The sequence below is a fragment of the Gopherus evgoodei genome, chromosome 1 (genome assembly GCF_007399415.2).
Source record: "Gopherus evgoodei ecotype Sinaloan lineage chromosome 1, rGopEvg1_v1.p, whole genome shotgun sequence".
Lineage (NCBI taxonomy): Eukaryota > Metazoa > Chordata > Testudines > Testudinidae > Gopherus > Gopherus evgoodei.
The window spans coordinates 116598765-116625616 of NC_044322.1; the positions used below are offsets into that span (position 1 = coordinate 116598765).

The window sequence follows — 26852 nt, forward strand, 5'->3', positions numbered from 1 at the left end:
GTCTATTATATTCTGTGCTATGGTGGGAATCCTTTTTCAATAATTAATATGGCAGTTACATTTCAAATGGTGCTTATATTCTCTGCCCACCAGAGGCCAGACACTAGAGCAACCAGTGGAATTCCCTAGCTGAAGACTTCATCCATGTATCTAGCCTATATTGAAGCTGAAATGCAAACATAGGATCCTCATGGTCTATCTGCAGCCACTTTCAGTCAAGCTGAAGAAGCAGCTCCCCTGGCTGACCCACAGGCAGCTGTGCTAAGTTTGTCACAATTGGAATTTCTAGTTTTGAACTCTTGCAGCTCAGTATCTTACCTGTTGTTTGTAGTCATCATAATGCTAGTTACACACTGCTTCACTCCTATGCTTGCCATTGTTCTGAGGGGCTGCCATGTATAAAGCTACTGAATTTTAGGGCTGGTCAATAAATGCAGGTACGTTTTTGTAAAAAAATGTTGAAAATTTTTCATTTCAATTTCAAATTTTCCAAACATTGTGATCACTCTACAAGCTGGTTGAAAAACAGCCAACAGCAGAGGATTGTGCTGATTCAGCTACCACTTCTATGCCAATTACTTTCAAATCTCTCTCCCATCTCCGGACCGCCAGCTGCTACCTGTTCTCACATCTCCAATTGTTTTATAAACATCACCTCTCAGATGACTCAATGGCATCTGAAAGTCATTCTCTCCAAAAGCAAACATGCCATCTTCCTCTCTAATCTCTCAACATCACTTCCTTCTGTATTACCGTTGCCAGTTTCATTACCCTTCCCATGACGCAGCCTAACAACTTCAGGTTCATCTCTGAATTTTCTCACTTTTTCTCCCCTACACCAACTCTCTAAATCCTTTAAATAACTCAGATCCACCAATTGATTACTTTGCCCACTGATAAATTCCTTGTCCACATTTTAGTCTAATCTTTCCTTGGTACCTTTCCCTGCTCCAGCTTCCCATCTATATCCCTTCCAGTCTGTTCAAAATGCTGCTCCCAAATGCTCTGACCCCACCATTCCCCTCCTGGATCCCATCCCTGGCTTCTCTGTTTTGGTGCATCAAATTCAATTTTCTTATTATCAGATTTCATTTTTAAGTTTTCCTTCTTTTACAATCTGTGCTCTACTGTAACCTCTTTGGTGCAGGAAATGGATGTTACTCTACAGATGCCAATGTTGCCACCACTAAAGACAAGATGAATTTTGATCCTATGGTTTTAAAGTGTTACATAAATTTATGGTGCTATAATAAAGAATAAAACAGGCACTGTACATTGAAAGGTTAACTACTTATATAGCTGTAGAAGAGACACAAACTTTGGATCTAAATCATACATGTATTTCATAGCAAGAAACAGTCATTTACTTAATAAATTCAGTATAACTGGGAAGGAAAGAAAGGGAAATAACTATACAACACCAAAACATATGCCATATCTTCTGCCATGCTGCTAACATTGAGTTATTATGAACAGGATCAGGAATTACATCGTGTATCCATATTTAAAACTTTTAAAAATAATTCAAAATTTTAAAAGCCCCAGAAGGTTACAATAATCTTTATTTTGAATAGATTCCATCGATAAGAAGTGCAGATCTTATTTTCACTTAACTTTGACAGACAACAAGCAGAATATTCCCCTTTCATCAAAAGTGATTGTAACTTCAAAATGTAGTCCCTTGCACTACAGCCACACTTCAGCTTCCATCTCTGCTATCTGAGAGGTCTGGTGGTAGGAAAAACAAGAAGGGCTTTTACAAAGGTATCAAGGGAGAAAGGAAAAGACTAGTGAGAAGGTACTGTCATTAATAATGAGGGATTGAATTAAATGAATGATGTTTCCAATATGACTGAGGTATTGAATTCCATTTAGAAATCTGCCTTTAAACAGACGTAGTTTGGACATTTAGGAAGTAAGAAATGCCTTGTAAACACAGATAGAAATAAAGCGGATGTAACAGAAAGTTTGAACATATACAAAACAGCATGGGCAGATGGTACAACTCCAATGGCATCAAAGTGTTGCTCTCTCTCTGTCCTCAAACTCTTCAAATCCTTTATTAAAGACAGGGGACAGAAGAAGTATTGGCAATCTCCCACACCTCCCAGAGAATACAAGGATTCCATTGGGTTAGGTTGTTCCTGACACTGGCTTCCTCAAAGGGGATGGTCAATGAACAGGGAGAAGATAAGGCCAGCAGAGATAGCTGGGTACAGAGAAAAGCAGATGGAGCATTTTCTCCAGTGGTAATGCAGTGACTGTGCTCCCTTTGTGCCCTGGGAAGAATTTTACAAACAGAAAAAAAAAATCCTGGAATTCCTGCTGGGATGAGGAAACTATTTATCATCCCTTAAACAGTGCTGTGGCTATATGCTCTTAGACTCTCTACACAGTGCTGCATGCAGCCAACAATCCAGAGTCTCATTAACAGCAATGGGCATTAATGAGGTAACATTTCCTATAATGAACTACTCTTGAACAATTTCTCTCATGTTTTGGCACAAGTAAGGTTTATTTCATCATCAGTGAGGCCTCTCTGACTTATTATTTTATATTGGACTTCTGCAGTATTTGTAATGGAAGTACAGTTGAGAATTCGACACTTCACTTTTGTTTGATTTTTTCCCCCTTTGTTCCCTGGTGTATAAGATTGCATTCGAAGGGCTAAATTAACCCTTTCGTAATTCCATGGAGTCAATATAGCTACAGATGGAATTAAATTTTGTATTGTTTGTTTTTTGGGGAGGCTTTTTAAAAAATATGACCCCCACCCCCTTTCAGATGCCAGTACCATAGATGTAATCTTGAATCATAGCACCTGCATGGATTTCTGAGGGCATATTTATTTTTCCTCAGCTTGGTCTGTGAAGATCCAGTGGGATATCTGACTAGAGCTGGCTGGAAAATGAAAATCCCTTCCTATGAAAAAATATCATGTTTTTTAAAACATTTTCACCCCAATTTGGGACAAAATATCAAAAAATGAGAGGATCAAAAGACTTTTGTCTCACCAGCTGCCTGCCTAGAAGCCTCTTGTTAATTTTGTTTTCGCCCTGCAGGTTCCTCTGTAGCCAAGAAACAAATCGCACTGACTGAAAATTCCCAACCATTTCCACATTTGCCCTAAAACAGAGGGGAACGTCTACACTACGGGATTATTCTGATTTTACATAAACCAGTTTTGTAAAACAGATTGTATAAAGTCGAGTGCATGCAGCCACACTAAGCACATTAATTTGGCAGTGTGCATCCATGTACCGAGGCTAGTATCAATTTCCTGAGCGTTGCACTGTGGGTAGCTATCCCATATCTATCCCATAGTTCCCGCAGCCTACTCGCCCCTTGGAATTCTGGGTTGAGATCCCAGTGCCTAATGGGGCAAAAAACATTGTCACGGGTGGTTCTGGGTACAGCCTCACCCTTCCCTCTGTGAAAGCAGCAAACAACAGTTTCACGCCTTTTTTCCTGGATGAACTGTGCAAACGCCATACCACAGCAAGCATGGAACCTGCTCAGCTCAAGACCGCAATCGTGGACGTTGTAAACACCTCGTGCATTCTCATTCAGTCAATGCTGAACCAGGACCTGCAAAGCCAGGTGAGGAGGCGGAGGCTACGGCAGCACGATGACAAGAATGATGAGGACACGTACACAGAATTCTCTGAAACCGCGGGCCCCTGCGCTTTGGAGATCCTACTAGTAATGGGGCAGATTCTAGCCATTGAACGCTGATTTTGGGCCAGGAAACAAGCACAGACTGGTGGGACCGCATAGTTTTGCGTGTTTGGGACGATTCCCAGTGGCTGCAAAACTTTTGCATGCGTAAGGGCACTTTCATGGAACTTTGTGACATGCTTTCCCCTGCCCTGAAACACCAGTATACCAAGATGAGAGCAGCCCTCACAGTTGAGAAGCGAGTGGCAATAGCCCTCTGGAAGCTTGCAAAGCCAGACAGCTACCAATCAGTCGGGAATCAATTTGGAGTGGGAAAATCTACTGTGGGGGCTGCTGTGATGCAAGTAGCCGAAGCAATCATTAAGCTGCTGCTACAAAAGGTTGTGACTCTGGGAAATGTGCAGGTCATAGTGGATGGCTTTGCTGCAATGGGATTCCCTAACTGGGGTGGGGCAATAGATAGAACCCATAACCTTATCTTGGCACTAGAGCACCAGGGGACCCAGTAAATTAACCGCAAGGGGTAGTTTTCCATGGTGCTGTAAGCACTGGTGGATCACAAGGGACGTTTCACCCACATCCACATGGGATGGCCGGAAAGGGTTCACGACGCTCGTGTCTTCAGGAACATTACTCTGTTTAAACGGCTCCAGCAAGGGAATTACTTCCCAGACCGGAAAGTAATAGTTGGGGATGTTGAAATGCCTGTAGTTAGCCTGGGGGACCCAGCCTAGCCCTTGATGCCATGGCTCATGAAGCCATATACAGGCAGCCGGGACAGTAGTCAGGAGTTGTTCAACTGCAGGCTGAGCAAGTGCAGAATGGTGGTAGAATGTGCATTTGGCCATTTAAAGGCACGCTGGCGCACATTACTGACTCGCTCTAACCTCAGCCAAATCCATGTCCCCATTGTTATTGCTGCTTGCTCCACAATCTCTGTTAGATTAAGGGGGAAACCTTTATGGTGGGGTGGGAGGCTGAGGCAAATCACCTGGCCGCTGATTATGCACAGTCAGACACCAGGGCGATTAGAAGAGCACACCAGGAAGCGGTGCGCATCAGACAAGCTTTGAAAGTGAGTTTCATCAGTGGCCAGGGTACGGTGTGACTGCTGTGTTTGTTTTCCCTTGATGAATGCTCCCCCCCCTTGATTGACTCATTCCCTGTAAGCAACCCACCTTCCCGCTTCGATTCCAGCTTGTTTTCTAAGAAAATAAAGAATACATGATTTTTAAATGACAGTGACTTTATTACTTCATTATAAAAAGAGAGAGAGAGAGAGAGAGAACACTGACAAGGTAGCCTGGGTGTGGTTTGGGAGGAGGATGGAGGGAAGGAAAAGGCCACTAAAAAAATTTCAAAGTAATGACAGCCTTTTGGTTGGGCTGTCCACGGGGGGTGGAGTGGGCGGGTACATGAAGCCTTCCCCCACACGTTCTTACACGCCTGGGTGAGGAGGATATGGAACATGGTGAGGGTGGTTACACAGGGGCTGCAACGGCACTCTGTGGTCCTGCTGCTGTTCCTGAAGCTCCACCAGATGTCAGAGGATGTCAGTTTGATCACACAGCAGCCCCAGCGTTGCATCCCGCCACTGCTGATCTTCCTGCCGCCACCTCTCATCTCGAGCGTCCCTCCTCTCCTCACGTTGGTCCCTCCTATCCTCATGTTCCCTGGCATCTTTCCTGTGATTTAATACCACGTCCTTCCACTCATTCAGATGAGCTCTTTCATTGCGGGTCACTTCCATGATTTCCGAGAACATTTCGTCTCGCATCTTTTTTTTCCGCCGCCTTATCTGAGATAGCCTGCAGGATGGAGTAGGGAGGCTTGAAAAGTTTGCAGCTGCATGAGGGAGGGGAGAAAAGGGAGAGAAGTATTTAAAAAGATACATTTTACAGAACAATGCTATACTCTTTCACAGTGAACAACACTATTCACCTTACATAGCACATGTGATTTCACTACAAGGTCGCATTTTGCATCTTAATATTGAGTTCCTGCAGCTCTGGTGTTAGAAATCTCACAGATGCAGAATTCAGCAGAATCCAGCTTGCATGCGGCCATGGTAAGCCATTGCCTTTCAGCTTCTGCAGCCTTCATATACACAGTGCCCTCCTTTCCCAAATACCAAGCAAATCCAGTATAGTGCTGCTTCTTTCCTGTTAACATGCAGCAGAAACCATCCCCCCCATTCCAATTCTCTGGGATGATCGCTTTACCCTTCCCCCCCCATGGCTGGTATCATGGAAGATCACTGCTAGCCAAATGCAAAAAAAGCACCAATCCCCACCCCCCACCGGCTTGGCTATCTGCAAGGAAGGATTTCTTTTAAGCAACAGGCAAACAGCCCAGTAGGAATGGCCATGTCTGTCCCCTTAATTAAATTCTTGAATTTCAACTAGGTTACCATGAACGATATCACTCTCCTGAGGGTAACAGCGAGATAAAAAAAAAAAGATGTTGCTTGAATGCCAGCAGTCACCAGGACCATATGAAGTTTGGTATCATTGCATGACAAAGCCTAAATTACTTGCTACATGCATGGCATGGTCAAGTGTCCTACCATGGAGGATGGAATAAGGCTGCCCTGCCCAGAAAACTTCTGCAAAAGGCTTTTGAAGTACCTTCAGGAGAGCTTCATGGAGATGTCCCTGGAGGATTTCCGCTCCATCCCCAGACATGTTAGCAAACTTTTCCAATAACTGTTGTCGTGGAAATTGACCACCAGTCAGTTGAGTTGATCAGACAGCCTGAGGCTCCTTTATTGATTAATCATAGATTACAAGCATATATGCAGGGAGAGACGACAGGACCTCTAGCAAGAGGGAAGTCGCTCTACCTTACAGCAATAATACCTGGGGTTATAAAGCTTAAAACCGCAAATTACCATATGAGCTTATACATCCGAGGATACCATATTTGGTTAATACAATGACATTTCTTAACCATCTGCAAAAACTTTTACCATTACTATACTGGTTATGAGCTAATCTGCAAGCCTGCTTTTTGCAACTTCCCCTTTATACGGGTTTTTTGTTAATGTCAGGACTTTGACACCTGGTTTTCGCCTACTTGCAGTGTCAGCAGCTATGTTTCTTAAGCAAATTTGAGGAACTTGGGCCCAAACTGCATGTTCAGCCAAGTTTATTAGAGGTTAATTTTCTGTGTGCATAAGCTGCTTAATAAACTATAGTAGCCTAGCAGTTGTTAGTTTATTTGGCAGTAATGGATGGGGTTTTTAAGGGACTTTATGTCAGTTTAACCCCTTATAGCAGCATTCTGTGATTTAGCAGCATTAAGTAACATATTAGTAGTGTATGATATAGTTAAATCAGAAAGTGAGCCTCAGGAGGGTTAGTATGAAATCAATGTTTTTACTTTGCTATGTATGTTAGTGTGATTGAGGCCTAAGGCCTTGATATGATTATTAACTTGATTAAGACCCGGTCTTTGGGCCTGGGGTCGGCTTTCTTTATCAATCCCCTCCTTTGTTTGCTGCTACTGGGCTCTTCTCAGCAGCAAACACTTCATCGAAATTTGAAATATTCATAAGTTCCTGCGCAATGTTTTCAATTAATTGCTGATTTACTGTTTCCTGGCCTGAATTGCTTTCCTGGGGAGCACTGGAAGGGGTTTCAATGTCGAATGTAACATAAATATCATCACTGGCATTGGTGGGTGTGTAATATGATGCAGTTCTAACAGGGTTAATAGAGACCATTTGTGGTGGGGGATAGGAACGGGAAGTTGTACTAAGGCAAGTACAATGTGACAAGCAATTACAGCAACACCAACAGCAAATACATACAAAGGTAACTGTACCAATGGCAAAAAGAAGCCATACATACCAAGGGTGTTTTTGGGGCGACTGAAAACTTTTTGTGAGCTGACACAGAACATCACCTTTAATACAAAGGGTGGAGACCAAATGAACCGTTTGAAGAGCGTTTAAAGCTTCTTGGTAAACAGTTTCTAAGTAGTGAATTTGGGTTTGCAAATGTGAAATAGATTGAATGTCTGGTAGGAGGGATAACAATGAATGGAATCGGTCAGGAACAACAGAGGTCCAATCAAAAGGAACCTGAAATTCCAAATAAACCTGATAATCCTTTTCTGCGGGCCAGTAAATGTTGTGAGTGCCTGAGCTGGTGTGGAGGTTAAAAGCCACATCGTGTATGATTGAGGAATTAACATGAACGCAACTGCTGTTAGCAGATAATAGATCATGGGAGGTTAGGTCTTGTAAAGTACCAAGACCTTCCCAACATACTCGGTGATGAACAGTCACTACCTCTCCTGGGTGTAATTTTCTAAAACATTGCAGTTGTGGGGGTTGCAAAGGCCAATAGGTCCAAAGATCACCTAGACCTATCCAAAGGTCAGGGGTTATAGCTGGGGCACCGATTAAGAAGCGGTTAGGACCGCCAGGGGGTTTAATTTCCCAAACATCTCGATGAATTACCCAGTCCCATAAGCAACCACCCCAAGGGCCTGGAAGGATACGGTAAGTGGGGGCCCAAAATCCTTTCACGGGTCCATAAGCCCGGAAGGAACACTGTGAGCGCCAACACCTCCATTTAGAGAATTTCCACGTAAGTCTCCAAGGCCACAAATCGAGGGGTAAACCCGATGTATTAGTAAGGGCAGTGGGCCAGCGCTGCTGTTCAAGGTCCTTACGTAAGGAAAAAAGGATAGTGTTAAGATAATCCTGTACTTCTGAACACGCTTGGTCCCACTGCAATGCCTTTCCTGATGTGGCAACCTGGTGAACCATTTGCTTAAGTAGGTCCTGGGTAACAATACTTAGTGCCGAAATAGTATGGAGTGCGCCTATACCGGCCTTCTCCTCAGTTATCTGAGCCCCGGAAATAAACCCCTGAGCTTGGTCTAGTTGTCCCAGATGACTGTCATGTTCCTGCGTTTTATATAGAGTCCAGGCTGACGCTGCAGTGTTGGCACCATGCAGTAGAGTGTCAACAATATCTCTCCTTTTTCTTGTTTCTGCAAGTCTAGCCTGTTGCTCTAGTAGGCGTATAGCCGCACCCTTAGAGCAATTAGAATAAGTACTAGTAATTTGGAAGTGAGTGAGAGGTATGGAAAAATGGACAGTTCCCAAGGTAGCATTTAGTATTGTCCATCTGAACCCTGATAAATGGGGGTTTTCAGTGGGCTCATACCACAATTGTTGGCTTTGCACCTGAATGCCCTCTTTGGCCAGTGTGATGTTGATTGAGTGTGAAGGGGTGTATTGAAGTAATGTGCAAGTCAGGTTTTCAGTGATGGGAATGTCCTGAGCACAAACAAACCCTACAGCCGCTAAACATATTCTGTTAACAGTAACATTAGTTCTTGTGGCATGAGTGGCTACAAAACATTCAGAACCCTCGTCCGTGAGGGGCCAACATGTGCCTGGGATTAGCATAAGGTCTATATCATGGTCAGTGTCCCATGTGTCTATAAAATTTTCGGCTTGGTCAGATTCTCCTGTGTATGTTAAATATGAGGTTATATTACGATAACTAAGGTATACCATACCAAACGCATTCCATTTAACATACCGTTGGTATACTTGACCCTGCAAGGAGAAAATTAACTTAGTTAGACAGTAGGAAAACAAATTAGTGGAAGAGGGTCTAGGCCATTGTCTGATGGTTGAGGTTTTGGGTAAGTATGGATTTGCATGGGGCTCAAGGTGGGTACTAATAGATGGGGTTACTATGGGAGGATTACTTAGAGGAGAGACCGTGGGGGGAACAGTGGAAGTGTGGTCTAGTAATTCTGGAATGACGTAGCATGGCCAGGGGACCTGTGGTGGGTTGCAATCAGCTGTACCGGGGAGAAATCCCAAATACCAATGTACCCCACATGACCAAGCCTGTCGGCCACAAGAGCCTCCCTGATACCACATCACGTAACGTCTTTTATACCATGGCCAATTTTTAACGTCCTCTATCGTAAGAGTTTTGGGTTTAGCAGTGGAGACTTCTCGAGACCTTCTTACTTTCTTTCTTTGTTCGGCAGCAAGGTTTTGTTCGTCACACGGAGTGGAACGGGGAGTGATTTTTCCCTTTTCTTTAACTGCTATCCCGCACATTGGGTAGGGTGGGGTGGTTGTTTTGGCTTTTGGTTTTCCTGTCGACAGGAGACGTAGCGAAGTAGTCTTTCGGGCAGCAACTGAGAGTAGGTAAGAGTCATAAATGTTTAAAAGAAACATAAAAAACATTAGAATGGTAATAATCCAGATAGAGGGCATTAGCCACTTTCGCACTCGAGCAGTCTGTTTGATCTTGGTCTGTGGATCGGTCATGATGCCTTATATAACCTGCCGACTTCGAAGGTGATACTTGGGTTTTTGTTCAGGTTCACCTGCTGACGTTGTCAGCCGAGGTTGTAGAACAGCCGGGGTACTGATGGGATCCAAAGGAGGCGTTACCTTCTTGCAGTGAGATGCGTGTACCCAATTTGGGAGTCCTTGGCACTTTACTGCAGTGTGAGTAGTCAGTAAGACCTGGAACGGACCTTTCCACCTGGGCTCCAAGGCAGACTTTCGTTGGAACACCTTACAGCAAACCCAGTCACCAGGCTCCAAGGGATGGCATGCGGTCTCAGCTGGATCTGGTAGGGCACTTTGGACCTGTGAATGAATAAATCTGACATGTCTAGTTAGCGTCTTGCAATATTCTAGTACATTTTCATCACTGAGTTGCAAATGCTGGGAGTTTGGGGATAGGGGCGGAGACACTGGCATTCTCATTGGTCTAGCCATGAGAATTTCATGGGGAGACAACCCATGTTTACGCCTGGGAGTGTTCCTCATTTGCATTAGTGCTGGAGGGAGTGCGTCCGGCCATTTAAGGCCTGTCTCTGCACACAGCTTTGCTAGCTTGTTTTTTTAGATCCCCATTTTTGCGTTCCACTGCTCCCGCGCTTTGAGGATGGTGAGCACAGTGCAAGCGTTGGTCCACATGAAGGGCCTTACAGATTTGTTGAGTGATTTGACCTGTAAAATGGGTTCCTCTGTCACTGTTAATTGAGACAGGGATACCAAAGCGAAGAATAAATTCCTTGAGCAACTTTTTTGTTACAGTGGTTGAGTCTGCCTTGGCGCATGGGTAAGCTTCCACCCATCCAGAATACATGCACACACACACAAGTACATACTCATATGAACAACACTTAGGCATACTTATAAAGTCTATTTGGATGTTTACAAAGGTCCCCAGGGCGGTGGGTGTGCTGCCTGGGTGGTTCAAACCGGTCGCCCATTGTTGTATGCCAGACAGATAGGGCATGTTTGGCAGTATTGCTGGGCAATGCTTATAAACTTTGGAGCATGCCAATATTTAGCTACAGAAGCAATCATTCCCTCCTTGCCTACATGGGCTAGCCCGTGTGCTAGCCGGGCAAGGTGTGGGAGCAGAGCCAAGGGTGCCACCAGGCGACCATCTGGAACATATCACAAGGCATCCTCTGGATGTTTGGAACATCCAGACTGTGTCCAGCAGTTTTTCTCATCGTCTGATGCTGACTCCTGTGTAAGTGCTAAGTCCTGTAAAGAGTCAACTAAAGAGACGGGCTGGGACATACAAAGAGTAAATATTTCAGTAGGAGCCGGAGACCCGGAAAGGGCCGCTTGCTTGGCGGAGGAGTCCGCCAGTGCATTTCCTCGAGTAACATCGTCATGGGGTTTTTTATGGGCTGCACATTTGACTACAACAATAGCAGACGGTAACTGTAAAGCAGACAAAAGAGCATTGACATATGGGCCGTGGCTAATAGGTGCTCCGGTAGAAGTAAGAAATCCCCTATATTTCCACAATTGTCCATAATCATGTACTACTCCAAAAGCATATCTTGAATCAGTATAAATGGTAACAGACGCTTCGGTTGCCAAGCAACAGGCTCGAGTAAGAGCAAACAGTTCAGCAACCTGAGCTGATTTTACTGAAGGGAGAGAGAATGCTTTTATAGTACCGTGTTGATTGCATACAGCGTAGCCTGCTGCCAGCTGCCCTTCCGCTTTTCTTAAACAGGAACCATCTACATAATAAATCAACTCGGGATTTTGCAGGGGAATATTTATACAGATGAGATCTGGGAGCAGAAAATTCAGTGGCTATAGATAAGCAATTGTGGGGTTTTCCATGTGGCTGCTATGGGGAGAAGGGAAGCAGGATTTAGTACTGGACAGTTGACTAAAGCAACATTTACAGCAAGTAATAAAAGCATTTCACACTTAGTAAGTCTAGAATTTAAAAGATGCTGTGTTTTGCTTTTAGTTAAGAGAGCAGGAATAGCCTGGGGAATTGTCACTTTTAATGGGGTTCATGCAATCGGCGGAGCTTTGCAATGGCTTGGACGGGTCCTGCAGGACCTTTTTTTTACCTTTGGCAAGAGTCCTTGTACAAAGGCCGTCACTACCGCTTGCGTGGCTTTTTGCTCTGCATTTTCAATCCCCGAATACCTTCCAAACACTTGCTTTATACGTTCCATATAGTTAGCCGGATTTTCTCCCTCACTTTGCTTACAGGCATTTATTTTGGCCCAATCCGTTTTCCTTGGGCATACATTGAGAACTTCAGTAATTAGGTCATTTCTTTTTTGGACCAAATCGGCCTCAGACATTTGATCAGGGTCAACCGGCCAATTTGCCCTTGCATAGAGGCTGGTAAGAATTTCCTTGGGTACTATAGCTGATAAGAGTTGGTGCATAGCAGCATACGAGGGGTTGTAACAGTTAATTATTATTCTTAATTGTTCTTGGAATTTATCGGGATTTTCCCTGATTTCTGGAAACTCTTTAACGAGGTTATAAAGATCACTAGGTGGCCAGGGGGCCTGAACTGTTACTAACCCTCCTTGGCCTGGCAATTGGTGAAGAGAGAAATTATTAACGGTCCATGGCAGGGGTTTTATATGTGCTGTCTTACGCAGTAAAGCATTACCGCGAGTGTGAAGGGCAGCAAGATTACAACTGGGAATGGGATTTTCTAGAATGGATTTATATTCTGATGATGTCATAAGCTGCATTATTTCGGCGATGGTACCTGACAATCGCCACAGCGGGGAGTCTGGAGACACTTTTTCCCAATTTATATCCTCTTCCTCCCATTCTACACCTTCTTTGCTTGCCTCAAGTTGCCATTTGGTTATTAACAGTTCCCCTGTTGTTGTTATAGCCCCAAGGGCGTCCACCAACTTTGACGACAAAGTTGAATGTGATGAGGCTTCACTGGAAAGGGTCGGGGAAGGGGTCAATCTGTCAGAACCCGAGGAAGATGAGGAAAGGTCCTGAAGGATTTCTTCATTTTCAAGGCTGTCTGTGGAGTTTGTGGTTGGGGACTTTTCCCAAGGGGAGTCACCCTGATCACTTAGATCATAGGGAGGAGGGATAGGAGTAGGAGCAGGAGCATCTGGCCATTGTCGATCTTCTGTGAACAGTTCGATTGGTTCCTCAGAAGAAGGGTGAATTTTTTCTGGGGCAGCCAGTTTTAGGCACGTCCTGGATGGGCTGAGGGGAGTCTCGTTTATTAAAGAGGGATGGGGTTCTTTTTTGAATTTTTTCCGTGCAGTAAGCTGAGTTTTTAACTTTTCTTGGGTACTTTTTTGATTCCTTGCTTGGGATTCATCACACCATTCAAAATAAGCATTAAACTGCCCTCGTCCCACAGAATTGGCAAGAAGGGCACCCCGGAGGTGCACGATCCTGTCAAGATCAAAACTGCCCTCTACAGGGAATTGCAGCTTTGGGCTATCTCTGGTATACCAGCTCCACTTTTGCAAATATTTACATATTTACATATTTACGACGGGCCACGGTGCACATACATATAAGCAGCAGGAGTGCCTGTTGGACCAGACTCCATTTTCACTTCAGCCCTTTTTCATACAAGCCTTTCACACCAGGGAAGCGCTAATTAGGATTACCACGGTTCTAACACCGGTGGTGTCTTTACCTGCCCTGGGCAGGGGAACTAGGTGGAGTAGGCTTTCTCTGACCCGCCAAACAGCAGGTACCTACAAGGAAGGAGGTAAAGGATGGGACGGGCTCCTTTCCGGAGAACCCGCGGTCCCCGCACGCTTGTCGTCAGCCCAGAGCACCAGCCTTAAGCCAACGATGCTTCTGAAGCTACGGACCCAGCGGTATGGTTTTCCTGGGGGCTTCCCTCCTCTCCGAGAAGGGAAGGGAGCTTATGGCTCTAGTGGGCAAAATAGGGACTCTGCGGTCCTGTAAGGACAGTGCTCGAGGAGCGGTCACAGGGTCATAGGTCGTGGAAGGGAAGGGAAGAGGGACGGGGAAACACACAAGCACCCAACAGGCTAGCCACTTACCAAGGCCTGCCAGCTGGGAAGCTTCACAATCTCTGCACATACAGAAGCTCAGCTGTGGGGCTTGCTTTCGAGACACTCCCGGTCACGAGCGTTCGCTTCGCAGGAGGCTCGGGGCGTCTTCCCACAGCTGCATTCACTCTGGCCGCTTGGCCCTCACACACACAGACACAGGCACTTTCTTGACACAGACGTCAAGGCGAAACCACGGAACACTGGAACATTAAACCCGGATCCCCATCAGACCTGGTAGGAAGGGGACCCCTGATCCACGCCTGGATCAGGACTCTCCGGACCAAAAGGAGCGTGGTCCGTGGGTTGTTAGCGGTACCTTTGAAACCACGGGAGCCTCTGGAAAGGCTAAAACCTTGGAATCTTAGAAACCTTAGAGAAAGGGCATCTGGTCTGTCTGATAGCTAAAAGTTCGAACCCAGCTTGTGACTTACCCAAACCGGAGCCTACAGACTAGTCCTCTGCCAAACCCCATAGAGATTTCAAAAGGTCTCTTACCTTTTAATTGGGCCCGGGGGTTGGAAGGAGACTGCCTGCGGTCCTCCGATCCAGGAGAAGCCCTCTTGTGGGTTTCCCGGCCAATGCACCAAATTGTCGTGGAAATTGACCACCAGTCAGTTGAGTTGATCAGACAGCCTGAGGCTCCTTTATTGATTAATCATAGATTACAAGCATATATGCAGGGAGAGACGACAGGACCTCTAGCAAGAGGGAAGTCGCTCTACCTTACAGCAATAATACCTGGGGTTATAAAGCTTAAAACCGCAAATTACCATATGAGCTTATACATCCGAGGATACCATATTTGGTTAATACAATGACATTTCTTAACCATCTGCAAAAACTTTTACCATTACTATACTGGTTATGAGCTAATCTGCAAGCCTGCTTTTTGCAACTTCCCCTTTATACGGGTTTTTTGTTAATGTCAGGACTTTGACACCTGGTTTTCGCCTACTTGCAGTGTCAGCAGCTATGTTTCTTAAGCAAATTTGAGGAACTTGGGCCCAAACTGCATGTTCAGCCAAGTTTATTAGAGGTTAATTTTCTGTGTGCATAAGCTGCTTAATAAACTATAGTAGCCTAGCAGTTGTTAGTTTATTTGGCAGTAATGGATGGGGTTTTTAAGGGACTTTATGTCAGTTTAACCCCTTATAGCAGCATTCTGTGATTTAGCAGCATTAAGTAACATATTAGTAGTGTATGATATAGTTAAATCAGAAAGTGAGCCTCAGGAGGGTTAGTATGAAATCAATGTTTTTACTTTGCTATGTATGTTAGTGTGATTGAGGCCTAAGGCCTTGATATGATTATTAACTTGATTAAGACCCGGTCTTTGGGCCTGGGGTCGGCTTTCTTTATCACTGTACTGGCCACAAATGCATCCCAAAGTCCTCAAGGCAAATCATTTAAAAAAAAAAAAAAAAAGCTTGCTTTTAAAACATGTTTTAAACAAAGGTACACTCAGAGGTCACTTCCATGGCTTCATTGTCTGGGCTAGTGGCTTGTGAGGGCAATTCCGTCTGGGTGAGAAAAAGCTCCTGGCTGTTGGGGAGAACAGAGTGCTGTGTGCTCTCTGCAAGCTCGTCCTCCTCCTCCTCCTCCTCCTCATCTTCCCTGTCCACAGAATCCTCAGCCATGGCTGAGGATACCACCCCCCACCTCGGAATCCACGGACAGGGGTGGGGAACTGGTGGCGCACCCCCCTAGAACTGTATGCAGCTCAGCGTAGAAGCTGCATGTTTTCGGCCCTGCCCCGGACCTTCCATTTGCTTCTTTGGTATGCTTGTCTGAGCTCCTTAACTTTCACACAGCACTGTACTGAGTCCCTGGTGTGGCCCCTCTGCATCATGGCCTTGGAAATTTTTTCAAATGTTTTTTCATTAGTCTTTTGGAACGGTGTTCTGTTAGCACGGAATCCTCTCCCCATACAGCAATCAGATCCAGTACCTCCCCCGTGCGGTCCATGCTGGAGCTCTTTTTCGATTCTCAGGAGACTGCCTTGTTACCTGTGCTGATGAGCTTTGCGTGGTCACCTGTGCTGGTGAGCTCTTCACACTGGCCAAAAAGGAAATGAAATTCAAAAGTTTGCGGGGCTTTTTCTGGCCACTGCATCCAAGTTCAGATGGCTTTCCAGAACTGTCACAATGGTGCACTGTGGGATACCGCCCGGAGGCCAATACCATCGATTTGTGGCAACACTAACCCTAATCTGACATTGCAATACCGATTTCAGCGCTACTCCTCTCGTCGGGGAGAGTACAGAAACCAGTTTAAAGAGCTTTTTATATCGATATAAAGGGCCTCGTTGTGTGGACGGGTGCAGGGTTAAATCGGTTTAATGCTGCTAAATTTGGTTTAAACGCATAGTGTAGACCAGGCCTGGGCAAGAACATTCTAGTAGCAGCAGGATTTAGGAACATCAGGTTGAACAAAGTAAAAGAAATTCACCTTATGCCATGAAACCAGCTGTTGTGAGTTACTATCAACTATGCACTTGATTCGGGCTCTTCATAATATTCAGCATCAGTTTAGAGACTTACCTAAAAGTCCTCATGTGCATAAAGAAGAAATTATGTGCATATCTGAAAGCCATGTTCAAAAACACAATCATAGAAACCCTGACCAAGTGCAACCGCACAACTTTGTACTTTGGATCTTGTAAATACTGAATAAGCTTGGAAGATCTGCTACTCTAGAAGCCAAAATAGAGGCCTAGATTCACCACTGTCTTGTATCTTATTGTGATGGGTTGGGTCACAAAGACCCCCTTGGGACTGCCACCTGATGGGCTGAGCCCACCTGAGCCCATTTTCCCTGGCAGCTTGGGATTTCAGTACCCTGTCTTGTTGAGCCAGACACACTAGCCTGCTACAAACAGACCCAGGTCTGAACCACGTCCCCCAAAAGCTGCAGATTCAACTGAAAACAGTTTAGAAAGTGCTCCTGTCTCTAGAATCCAAACACCCAGTTTCCAATGGGATACAAAACACCAAATAAATCCATTTTACTCTGTATAAAGCTTATACAGGGTAAACGCAAATTGTTCACCCTCTAACACACACAGATGCACAACTGTTTGCTCCACCAGGTATTAATACTTGCGCTGGGTTAATTAATAAGCAAAAAGTTTTTATTAAATATAAAAAGGAGGATTTAAGTGGTTCCAAGTAGTAACAGACAGAACAAAGTAAATTACCAAGCAAAATAAAACACCACCACGAAAGTCTAATCTTAATACAGTAGGGAACTAAATGCAAGTAAATTTTACCCTCAGAGATGTTCCAATAAGCTTCTTTCACAGACTAGACTCCTTCCTAGTCTGGGTCCAGCAATTATTCACACCCCAGTAGTTACTGTCCTTTGTTCCAGTTTCCTTTAGGCATCTCTTTGGGGATGGAGAGGCTATCTTTTGAGCCAGCTGAAGACAAAATGGAGGGGTTTTCAGGGCCTTTTATATTCTCTCTCATGCAACATCACAGCCACAAGATGAGTCTCTAGCCACCTGGGCAAGTCACATGTCTATGAATGATTCAGCTTTTCGCAGGCAAGTACCATTGTTTACATGTTAGTTTGAATGTTCCCAGGAAAGCTCAGATGTGGACTGGGGTCTCCCAAAGTCCATTGCTAGTTAAGTACTCACAATTACTTGAATAACCCCTTCACACTATGTTGACCAAACCTGCCTTATGTTCTTCCTACAGCAAAATACTTTATATACAAGCATAGAGCCAATGCTCATAACTTCAGATATAAAAATGATACATGCATACAAACAGGATGAATATATTCAGTAGACCATAACCTTTTCAAAGATATGTTACATGGCATATCTAGTTAAAAGATATTCCAGTTGTCATATTTACACTCATAAGTATATTTCTATAAAGAATTATGGAGTGCAATGTCACACTTATGTCACCATTTATATCTGTGAAAATCTGTATAAAATGCTACCAGTCTGACTTGGTGTAAATAACTACTCATAATGCCAAGGCACTGGTGAACCAAGGCTGGTATCTTAGATATTGGCAATTATTTTTCCCTCTGTTTATCTATGTACCTTAGATCCTCAACTCTACTGCTTCAGGCCCCTCGCCTGGAAACAGCTCAGATACAAGTTGTTCCTACTGGCCTCTCTGGAGAAAGCATTATTCCCCACTCCCTTCACCTAAACAGTTATTTAGAGTACTCTGAGCTGACCACCACTAATCCAGGGACTAAAATATTGCCATGATGCCTAAAAAAGCCACAATCTGACATTGGTCATGGCAGTGACCACCTATAACTATTGAGACTACTATTAGGATTGATATATGCAGATACACCACATTTCTACTATTACCATGTCCTCCCCATCCCCTTCTTCCAACTCATCACTCCCCTACTCCCATTTGTCACTTTATTTACTTGTGCTATATTGTCCAAATCCTAGATGTTGAGCTCCCTAGGGTCAGAAACTGTCTTTGTGTTATATGGTTGTATTGTGCCTAGTACAATGCGGCTCTGATCCTGATTGGAGTCCTTACATGCTATCACAATAGAAAGCATAAACAAACAATAGTAATCACATTTCTAATATAGACTATTCACAGGGCTCAAATTGCTTTACAAAAAAGTGTACAAGTAGAATTAATGTTTTCTATGAGAATTGAAGAAACTGTGACAAAGTTTTTGATCTGCCCCATGACACACAATGAATCCAAGGCAGAGTCAGATTAGATTCCTTGGGGAAGCTCCTCAGTTTGTGTAAACTGTCTGAGCCCCAAGGGTGAGGGACAGGGTTAACCTAGCTCTCTGAGCTATGACAATTTATACAAGCTGAGGATTTGTCTCATCTCTCAAGTCCCAGCTGCTGATCTATTCACTGGACCATGTTGCTTCCCTAAAACACGTGCACTTAATATCTAAGTAACAGCATGTGCTCATTTCTGCAGCATGTTTCTTTTCCAATTTTTGGTTATAAGAATGTTTTAGACTCCCAACACACAGTTGTCGCTTGGGTTCCTTCTTCTGAGATAGGGCTCACAGAATTATTGTGACATCTGATGTTTGACTTGGAAGCTTTCACTGGCATCAGGTATCTAAGGTTCTTCCAAAATCTAGAATTCAAAGGAAGAGACTTATCCTCTTTCCACTTCACAACTCTCCTGGATGGTAGAATCTCTAGTGATTTTGGCAACACATTATAATCACTTATACGCATGTATTCAATTAATATTATTTTAATCTTCCTTTCAACCAGTGCCTTATGGAGTCCAGTCTCAAGTTCATACATGACTCTGTCAGAAGCGTAGTTCTGGCTCAGTATAATGATTAATCTTCTGCTTTTGTCTATAAAAGACTGGACATCATCAATAAAAGCTGTAAATTGAAAGATACAGTCATTATTAAAATCAGTTGAAAGTACATGCATTGACTCAGGACATCTTTTAGCAGTAGTAATAATATTGTACACATTTCAAAGTGACTAAATTACTGTATGTTTTGTTCCTTCCTAATCTCACTACTAAGTAATGTGAAAAAAACACTCAGATGTTTAATTCTTATCAGTTTATGCAAATCCTAATTTGCCTGTAGTCAGTATACATTTCTTTCGTGTTGGAAAGCAATTACAAACCAACATATCAGCTCTGATTATTCCTTATTTAACTGATAAGGTCATCCACAAAGGTCCATCCTGAGCATCAGAGTACCTCCAAATTAAGTCATCAGCCAGGCACAGCTAACCACCTCCTGTAACAGTCACTAAACTTCTAACCCTCACTTTACTACCTTTTGTACCACCAGATACCTTCTTATTCAGTAATACCAGTACCACAGACAACCAAGTTTGGGTAAGACTTGCACCTTCTATCACATGTAACGGTATAGATTACTATAGAATGACATCTAGCAAACCATTATTTCAAAGGTTTTCAAAAACAGTGCTTTCCTAAAACAAGGATTGCAGAATAATTTTATTATTAAAAACAGTGAATGAAATTAAATGGAGAAGCCCTACATCCTGCAAGCAATATGTAACAATATGCTCATGCAGGGCCATAGGTTTACCTAAGATTTTTTCCCTATAGACCTCAGAACTACATGGAATCCTACTGTACTGTCTGAGAAGTGCAGCCTTTGTAAAGGGTCATTTATAGACTTTGTATATCCAAAATTCCACGTTATTGCATCTATTTTAAATATTTCTGCAGCACCCATCATATAGTGTCAGTTATAACAAAAGCTGCTTTGTCTAACATTTTAAAGATTACAGAAATAGTTAATATAGTGTGCCATGGGGAAAATGTGTTTCATAGCACAGATACAACAAAAGCAGTTGTATTGTAAAGGTAAACTTAACTTTCAAATCATTAAGATCTCTCAGGTTTCTGAGAAGCTGTAAGCAGAAAGCTTTCTGGAAAGGAAGAAAGCCAAAAGCAGAACTTCACACTCATTCTGTGGTAACACCAAAGCTAAATTGTTTTTCTCCTCTGAATTAATCTCAGCATTTAACTAGATAAAGGGCAATGTTCTACCCTGCACAGATTATTCTTGTTTGGGTGCAGAGTGACATAGTTTAGCTGATAGAATTTTATGGTCTTCGTTCCATCTGGGCTCAAAATCTGCTCCAATTCCATACACTGCTGGAAAGAGAAAACGGTGTTAGCCCTCTAAAGCTAGTAGGTCTTATAAAATCTGTGCAAATCCTGGGAAATCTGATGACTGTCTTGTCAATGGTTGACCTGCCCTCAAGCTGCACAGTAGCAGCCAAGTAGACAGTCTGTGGGTGTTATTGATGCTTGAAGAAGCATCAAGTCCCAGTTTGTATTCCTGAGAGCAGAAAAGAACATGGGCACAGAGAGCTGCTGCTACCATGCTCCACCCTCTCTCATTCTTGTCTCTGAAAGCTATCAGAGGAGTAGCCGTGTTAGTCTGGATCTGTAAAAGCAGCAAAGAATCCTGTGGCACCTTATAGACTAACAGACGTTTTGGAGCATGAGCTTTCGTGGGTGAATACCCACTTCCTCAGATGCATGTAGTGGAAATTTCCAGGGGCAGGTGTGTGTGTGTGTGTGTATGTATGTGTGTATATATATAATATGCTAGCAAGCAAGCTAGAGATAACAAGGTCAGTTCAATCAGGGAGGATGAGGCCCTTCTTCTAGCAGTTGAGGTGTGAAAACCAAGAGAGGAGAAACTGGTTCTGTAGTTGGCAAGCCATTCACAGTCAATCCTGATGACCAAAGACTGTGAATGGCTTGCCAACTACAGAACCAGTTTCTCCTCTCTTGGTTTTCACACCTCAACTGCTACAAGAAGGGCCTCATCCTCCCTGATTGAACTGACCTTGTTATCTCTAGCTTGCTTGCTAGCATATTATATATATATATACACATACATACATACACACACACACACACACCTGCCCCTGGAAATTTCCACTACATGCATCTGAGGAAGTGGGTATTCACCCACGAAAGCTCATGCTCCAAAACGTCTGTTAGTCTATAAGGTGCCACAGGATTCTTTGCTGCTCTGAAAGCTATGGATGCCCAATCATGCAGGCCTTTCAGGATCTAGGAAGGGAAAGATCATGTCATAGAGCTAGTACTCCCACATCCTCCTCTATGCACTGTGGCTAAGATGCACCTAGTGGATGATCCAAGGACCATTAATTTCCATGTCCTTTGGATCAAATTTCTTTTGGTTACCTCCACACACTGAAATGAAGGACAGAATAAGTCTAAACTTTCTAAACAGCCTCTGATTTTGCATGCATGTCATTTAATGTGTATATTCTGTCATTTGCACTCCAAAATAGAATCCCCTTTGAAAATGTGACACTTAAGCAAAACTCCCACATTTACAGAGATGTTTCTAATTACAGATCTGGCATCTGAGAGAGAATTTTGTACCAGTTTAATATCCAGGACATTCCATTTGCTTACCTCCTCCAGGAGACACATCCCGCTCAAATATACACAATTTGTAACCAAAATGGTCTTCTAATGTCCTGGGCAATATCTCCAGAGCAAATTTTCTCTCTTCTACATTGGTAGATATGGAGTCTTTCAGATAAGACACAAAAGCATCATATTCTTTTCCATCTGGAAAAAAAAGACCAATTTTTGTCTTGTTGGTGACTGAATAGATCTGATCCTTTCTACACATATGATAGCTGACCTTTCACCCTGACCCTTATAATACTGCCCCACTGGCAACGATTTTGATATAAGAGATTTCTCTTATCCATCTGTCCAGTCACCTTTCATACAGAATACCCAGGATCAATTTCAATCTGACACAAAGATCTACCCACTTTGTTTTCCCAAAGGTTGCAAAAGCTGTGTCCCTTTTTTGTTGAAAAATTATTGAAATGTGAAATTTCTTGACCAGTACTAATCATACCTAGTTAAACTGAACTTATTGATAGAAACTTGCATCATTAAAATGTGGTTTTACCCTGAAAAGCAAGTCTGTAAAAATACCATTGTGGGATTCTAGGTTTCTTTCAGTTCTTCTCCTACTTAAAGGCTGTGAACCACTGAGATTTGCTGATGAAAAAGTGCTATAAGAGCTAGGTATTATTATTACTCCACTATTGGGTAGTGTTGCAGTGTGGAGATTGTCAAAAAGGAACAAAAAAAATCAGGATATTTATAATGGCACAACAAAAAAGGCACCTTCCCAGGACGTAAGTGGTGTTGACAGTAAGTCTCTCTCTCACACCACCCCCTCTAAAACAAAGACAAATCCAGCAGCAACTGCCACCATATATAGAAACTAATTAAACCTTATAACTGAACAATGAAAAATAGCACCCTGTGCTCCTCAAATAGTTTCCTCAAGCAGCACCTCCCAAAATCCATTGTAAAAAGGATAGCTTAACAAAGGATAGCTCAACAAATTCAGGCTACCTCAGACCAAGGGCCATGAAGCAAGTCCCAAAGTTCAGGGGTGCTCACAAAAAAGTGGTCCACTTCATTCCTACTGAGATAATTCCATCCTGAACCCTTCTAACTGATCTCAGCTATGGCACTATGATATGGGGAAAGAGGGGCTCTCAAGTAGGCAGGTCCTAGGCTATTTAGGACTTTATAGAACAAAAACTTTATGGTACATGCAGAAACCAATAAGCCACCTTTATCAGTTATGAAGCACCAGTGTAACATGTTTTTGGTGAGATTCTCCCCCTTAACAAGCAGGCTTTAAGATCAAGACTCAATTAAAGCACACTGTAGTAATCTACCAGTTAGGTAAACCAAGCATGAAATCACACTAGCATGGTCTGTATCCAAAAGTAAATGCTTCAACCTCCTAGCCAGAGGTAAAAGAAGAAGTTCTGATGAAATCTGATCATCCAGGGAAAAGTGGGAATCTAACCAGACTCCCAAGTTGTGGAGACAAGAAACAAGTCAAGGACACACATCTGCAATCACAGGAATGGACATAATCCTCTTCCTGGTTCCACTGTTTCTCCCCAACCAACTAACATCAATTTTCATTTATCTGGATTAAAGGTCAGTCACCTCACTCTCTACCATGTTTTGATCTCAACCAGACACTGGGAAAAACTTTGCACTGTGACATCTGAGTCAAAGGACACAAACACCAAACTAGTTGTCAACATAACCACCCAAGTTTTGTTACTAAGCCTCCTAATGTCCTCCTATACATGTTTAACCGGAGGGAACATAAAGTGAAAACCAGTGTAAAACTCCACATGAGAGAGGCCCTAAGGGCTCTTTAGGATCTCCTCAAGAGATGGGAATGAGGTTACTCAAGTGTAGCCCCAACCATGCACTTGGAGGTCCTCAAGTGAATAAACAATGCCTTGTGATCAAGAATAGAATTAGAATAGAAAAAAATATTGGCACATAATAATACATGAAGATGCATTGGTTGGTAATCTCTTACAATGTAACTAGTGCAGTCTAGGTACTGTATATACAGACTGACAAGGGTTAAGGAAATCTGAGGCACCCAGATACTGAGGGTTGTCTCACCAAAAACTTCTCAGAAACTAAACCACAAAGGAAAGATCTGACCCAAAACAAGTTGGCCAATTGCCAACATCAAGTGATGGCTTTTTTTTTTTTTTTTTTGTGGACAGCCTGCCCTCCTTAAGGTTGACATTGACATCCCTTAACAACACTGGACCAGCACCTCTCCAGTGATCTCCAGAAAGCACATGAATCTAGACAAGGGCAGCTCTAGGGATTTTGCTGCCCCAAGCACAGCAGGCAGGCTGCCTCCAGTGGTTTGCCTGCGGAGAGTCTGCTTGTCCCGCAGCTTTGGCAGACCTTCCGCAGGCCTGTGGGAGGTCCACCGAAGCCGCGGGACCAGCAGCCCCTTCGCAGGCAAACCGCCGGAGGCAGCCTGCCTGCAGCTCTCGCGGCACCAGCAAAGTGCACCCCACGGCTTGCCGCCCCAAGCACACACTTGGCGTGCTGGGGCCTGGAGCCGCCCCTGAATCTAGAGCACAAGTCAGGTGAGCACAGAAGGAATTTGGCAGCTCTAGGGTACTTGTCTTTTCAGAATTGCCTCTTCTTTCTCTCCTCCACTAACCAACCTCTGACTTTCAGAGCAAAAAAAATCAGGACACATACATACTGTTAGCATTATAGGATGATGAATGCTATCTGTTACCTGCTATTTTCTCCCACTCCTAGACACTTCTGTCCTAGCCAAGTCTTGCCTTGTTTACCCCCTCTCCATCTGTTCCTATGCAATAGCCTCCTCTCCTGGATTTTCTTTGTTTCCATCTCATTATCTTCTAGGACCTACCTGAAGCCAGAATACACTATTTTATTAATAGTTCTATATCACTAATGAACTTGTTTCAGTAGCAGCATTTGCCAATCCTACCTCCTATTGTGTCATCTTTTCCAGTGATGTCTCTATAAAATAAAACTAAGTCAACTCTGAATATCACAGAGAGAACCACCAGGAGCACAGGAACAAGTGAAAAGAATACAGCTATGATTATTCCAGTAGTAAATACATGTGGGTGGAGATCTGGAGGGTTCCCTGTAAAACAAAATCCCAAGAAATTACAACTTCATGACACAAGTGGCTCATGACATGATTTTTCTTAGTAAAAGTCATTATCATTGACAGCTAGAACTAGAGAACTCTACTTCTAGTGTGAATCCTTTCCTGGTAGTGTCTCATGTGGCAATCCATCAGTTTTTACTGAAATGGGGAATGAAACACAGGACAAAGCTTTTAAGGTTTACTCCGTAGGTTGCCACCTTGCCCTTGGCCCCAAATTAGGAGATGTATTTTACCCCCTCAGCCCCACACTTCAACCCACATAAAGCCCAATAGCTGGGTGAAATGAATTTCCACTCTGAGTACTGTGACAACGTTCCTCCTCTACCTTGGTGGGTCCTACACTTATTGGCAGATTTGCTCACCTCAGTGATCTTCCCCTCTGGTGGAACCCACAGTCTGGGTCAGCTCCTCCTGTGTCTGATCAGGAGTTGGGAGGTTTGGAGGGAACCCGGGCTCACCCTCTACTCCAGGTTCCAGCCCATGGCCCTGTGGATTGCAGCTGTCTATAGGGCCTCCTGTAACAGCTGCATGTCAGCTACAACTCCTTAGGCTACTTCCCCATGGCCTCCTCTAAACATCTTCTTTATCCTCACCACAGGACCTTCCACCTGGTGTCTGATAACACTTGATTATCTGATAATTTCCTCAATCCTCCAGTAGCACACCCTCTCAGTCTCTGCTTCTTGCTCCCAGATCCTCACACACTCCTTCTCCTCTGGCTCTTCTCTACCTGACTGGAGTGAGCTCCTTTTTAAACCCAGGTGCCCTGACTAGCCTGCCTTGACTGGCTGCAGGTGTTCTAATCAAAGTAGCTATCTCCACTGCCTTCTAGAAAGATCTTAATTGGCCTCAGGTGCCTTCATTAACCTGGAGCAACTGCCATTTGGTTACCATGGTACTAGGGATTTGTTTAGCCTGGGGCTAACATATCTGTTTCTCAGTACTTTACTGTAGCCATCTGGCCTTGCCCCATCACAGTACTCTAGGATGCATATCATCCCAAATTGCCAATATGGCTGTGTTCCCAAGTTTCCTCTCACCTGTTTTTATCAATAGGTATTTATGAATATTCTTTATTTCTTTCTAGCTATTCACATCGCTTTGTGTGCATGTGTGTCAATTAAAGGCAGATTTAACTAAGCAATTAAGTAACAGCCACTTCTGAACTGGCACCGATTTCGAACACTAATAGGTGATTTCTCTCTCTACTTTTCTCCCTAGTCCTCCTCAAGGTATGCATAAAAGCCCACCTTATTCCCTTTAATCTCTTGGCTAGCATTAGCTCATTCTGCCCTTTCTTTTTTTTGAGGGTGGGGAGGGCTGCCATTGTCTTTTTCTTATATAGCCTTACACTACCTGACTTTATAGTTAGTTTGGTTATTCCCCTCCTTTTTTCCATTCCAAGTACAGATTTTAAAACCCACATATCTTTCAGCAGTTATTTGGGAAGCTAGCTGGTCACTTCATTTTCCTTGTATTCTATTTTTCATCATAGTGGATATTCCATCTATTATGCCTTTATTATAAAGTGCCTTTTAGGACTCCACACCCTTCTTCTACTCTTGCAGATTTCAGGTTTCCAAAGGAGAACAGTAGGTTTAAAACCCACTAAAATAAGCAGTTAGACCAACTGATTTCATACTATGTTATTGTACTGGAGAGTATATCAAGATAGACCTTTTATGGAAGCTTGTAATGCACGGAACTTAACAGTCATCAGGTCCGGCCAACTGCGGCTGCCACTGGCCACGGTTCGCTGCTGCAGGCCAATGGGGGCTGCGGGAAGC

The 26852-nt window shown here is 43.6% G+C and overlaps 2 protein-coding genes across 2 annotated transcripts in view; both read right to left on the reverse strand.

The window, feature by feature from the left end:
- IL18RAP (interleukin 18 receptor accessory protein) overlaps window positions 1–16618 on the reverse strand; it is a 59522-nt gene extending 42904 nt beyond the window's left edge. Inside the window, 5 exon segments of the mRNA XM_030546435.1 lie at window positions 9240–9256; window positions 9585–9855; window positions 11269–11413; window positions 12067–13387; window positions 16566–16618. Of these exon segments, the coding sequence (XP_030402295.1) occupies window positions 9240–9256; window positions 9585–9855; window positions 11269–11413; window positions 12067–13387; window positions 16566–16618 (1807 nt within the window).
- A 1260-nt stretch (window positions 16619–17878) lies between these two features.
- LOC115654985 (interleukin-18 receptor 1-like) overlaps window positions 17879–26852 on the reverse strand; it is a 39384-nt gene continuing 30410 nt past the window's right edge. The window contains 4 exon segments of the mRNA XM_030569930.1: window positions 17879–19049; window positions 19052–19386; window positions 21957–22115; window positions 24877–25038. Of these exon segments, the coding sequence (XP_030425790.1) occupies window positions 18996–19049; window positions 19052–19386; window positions 21957–22115; window positions 24877–25038 (710 nt within the window). The 3' untranslated portion in view covers window positions 17879–18995.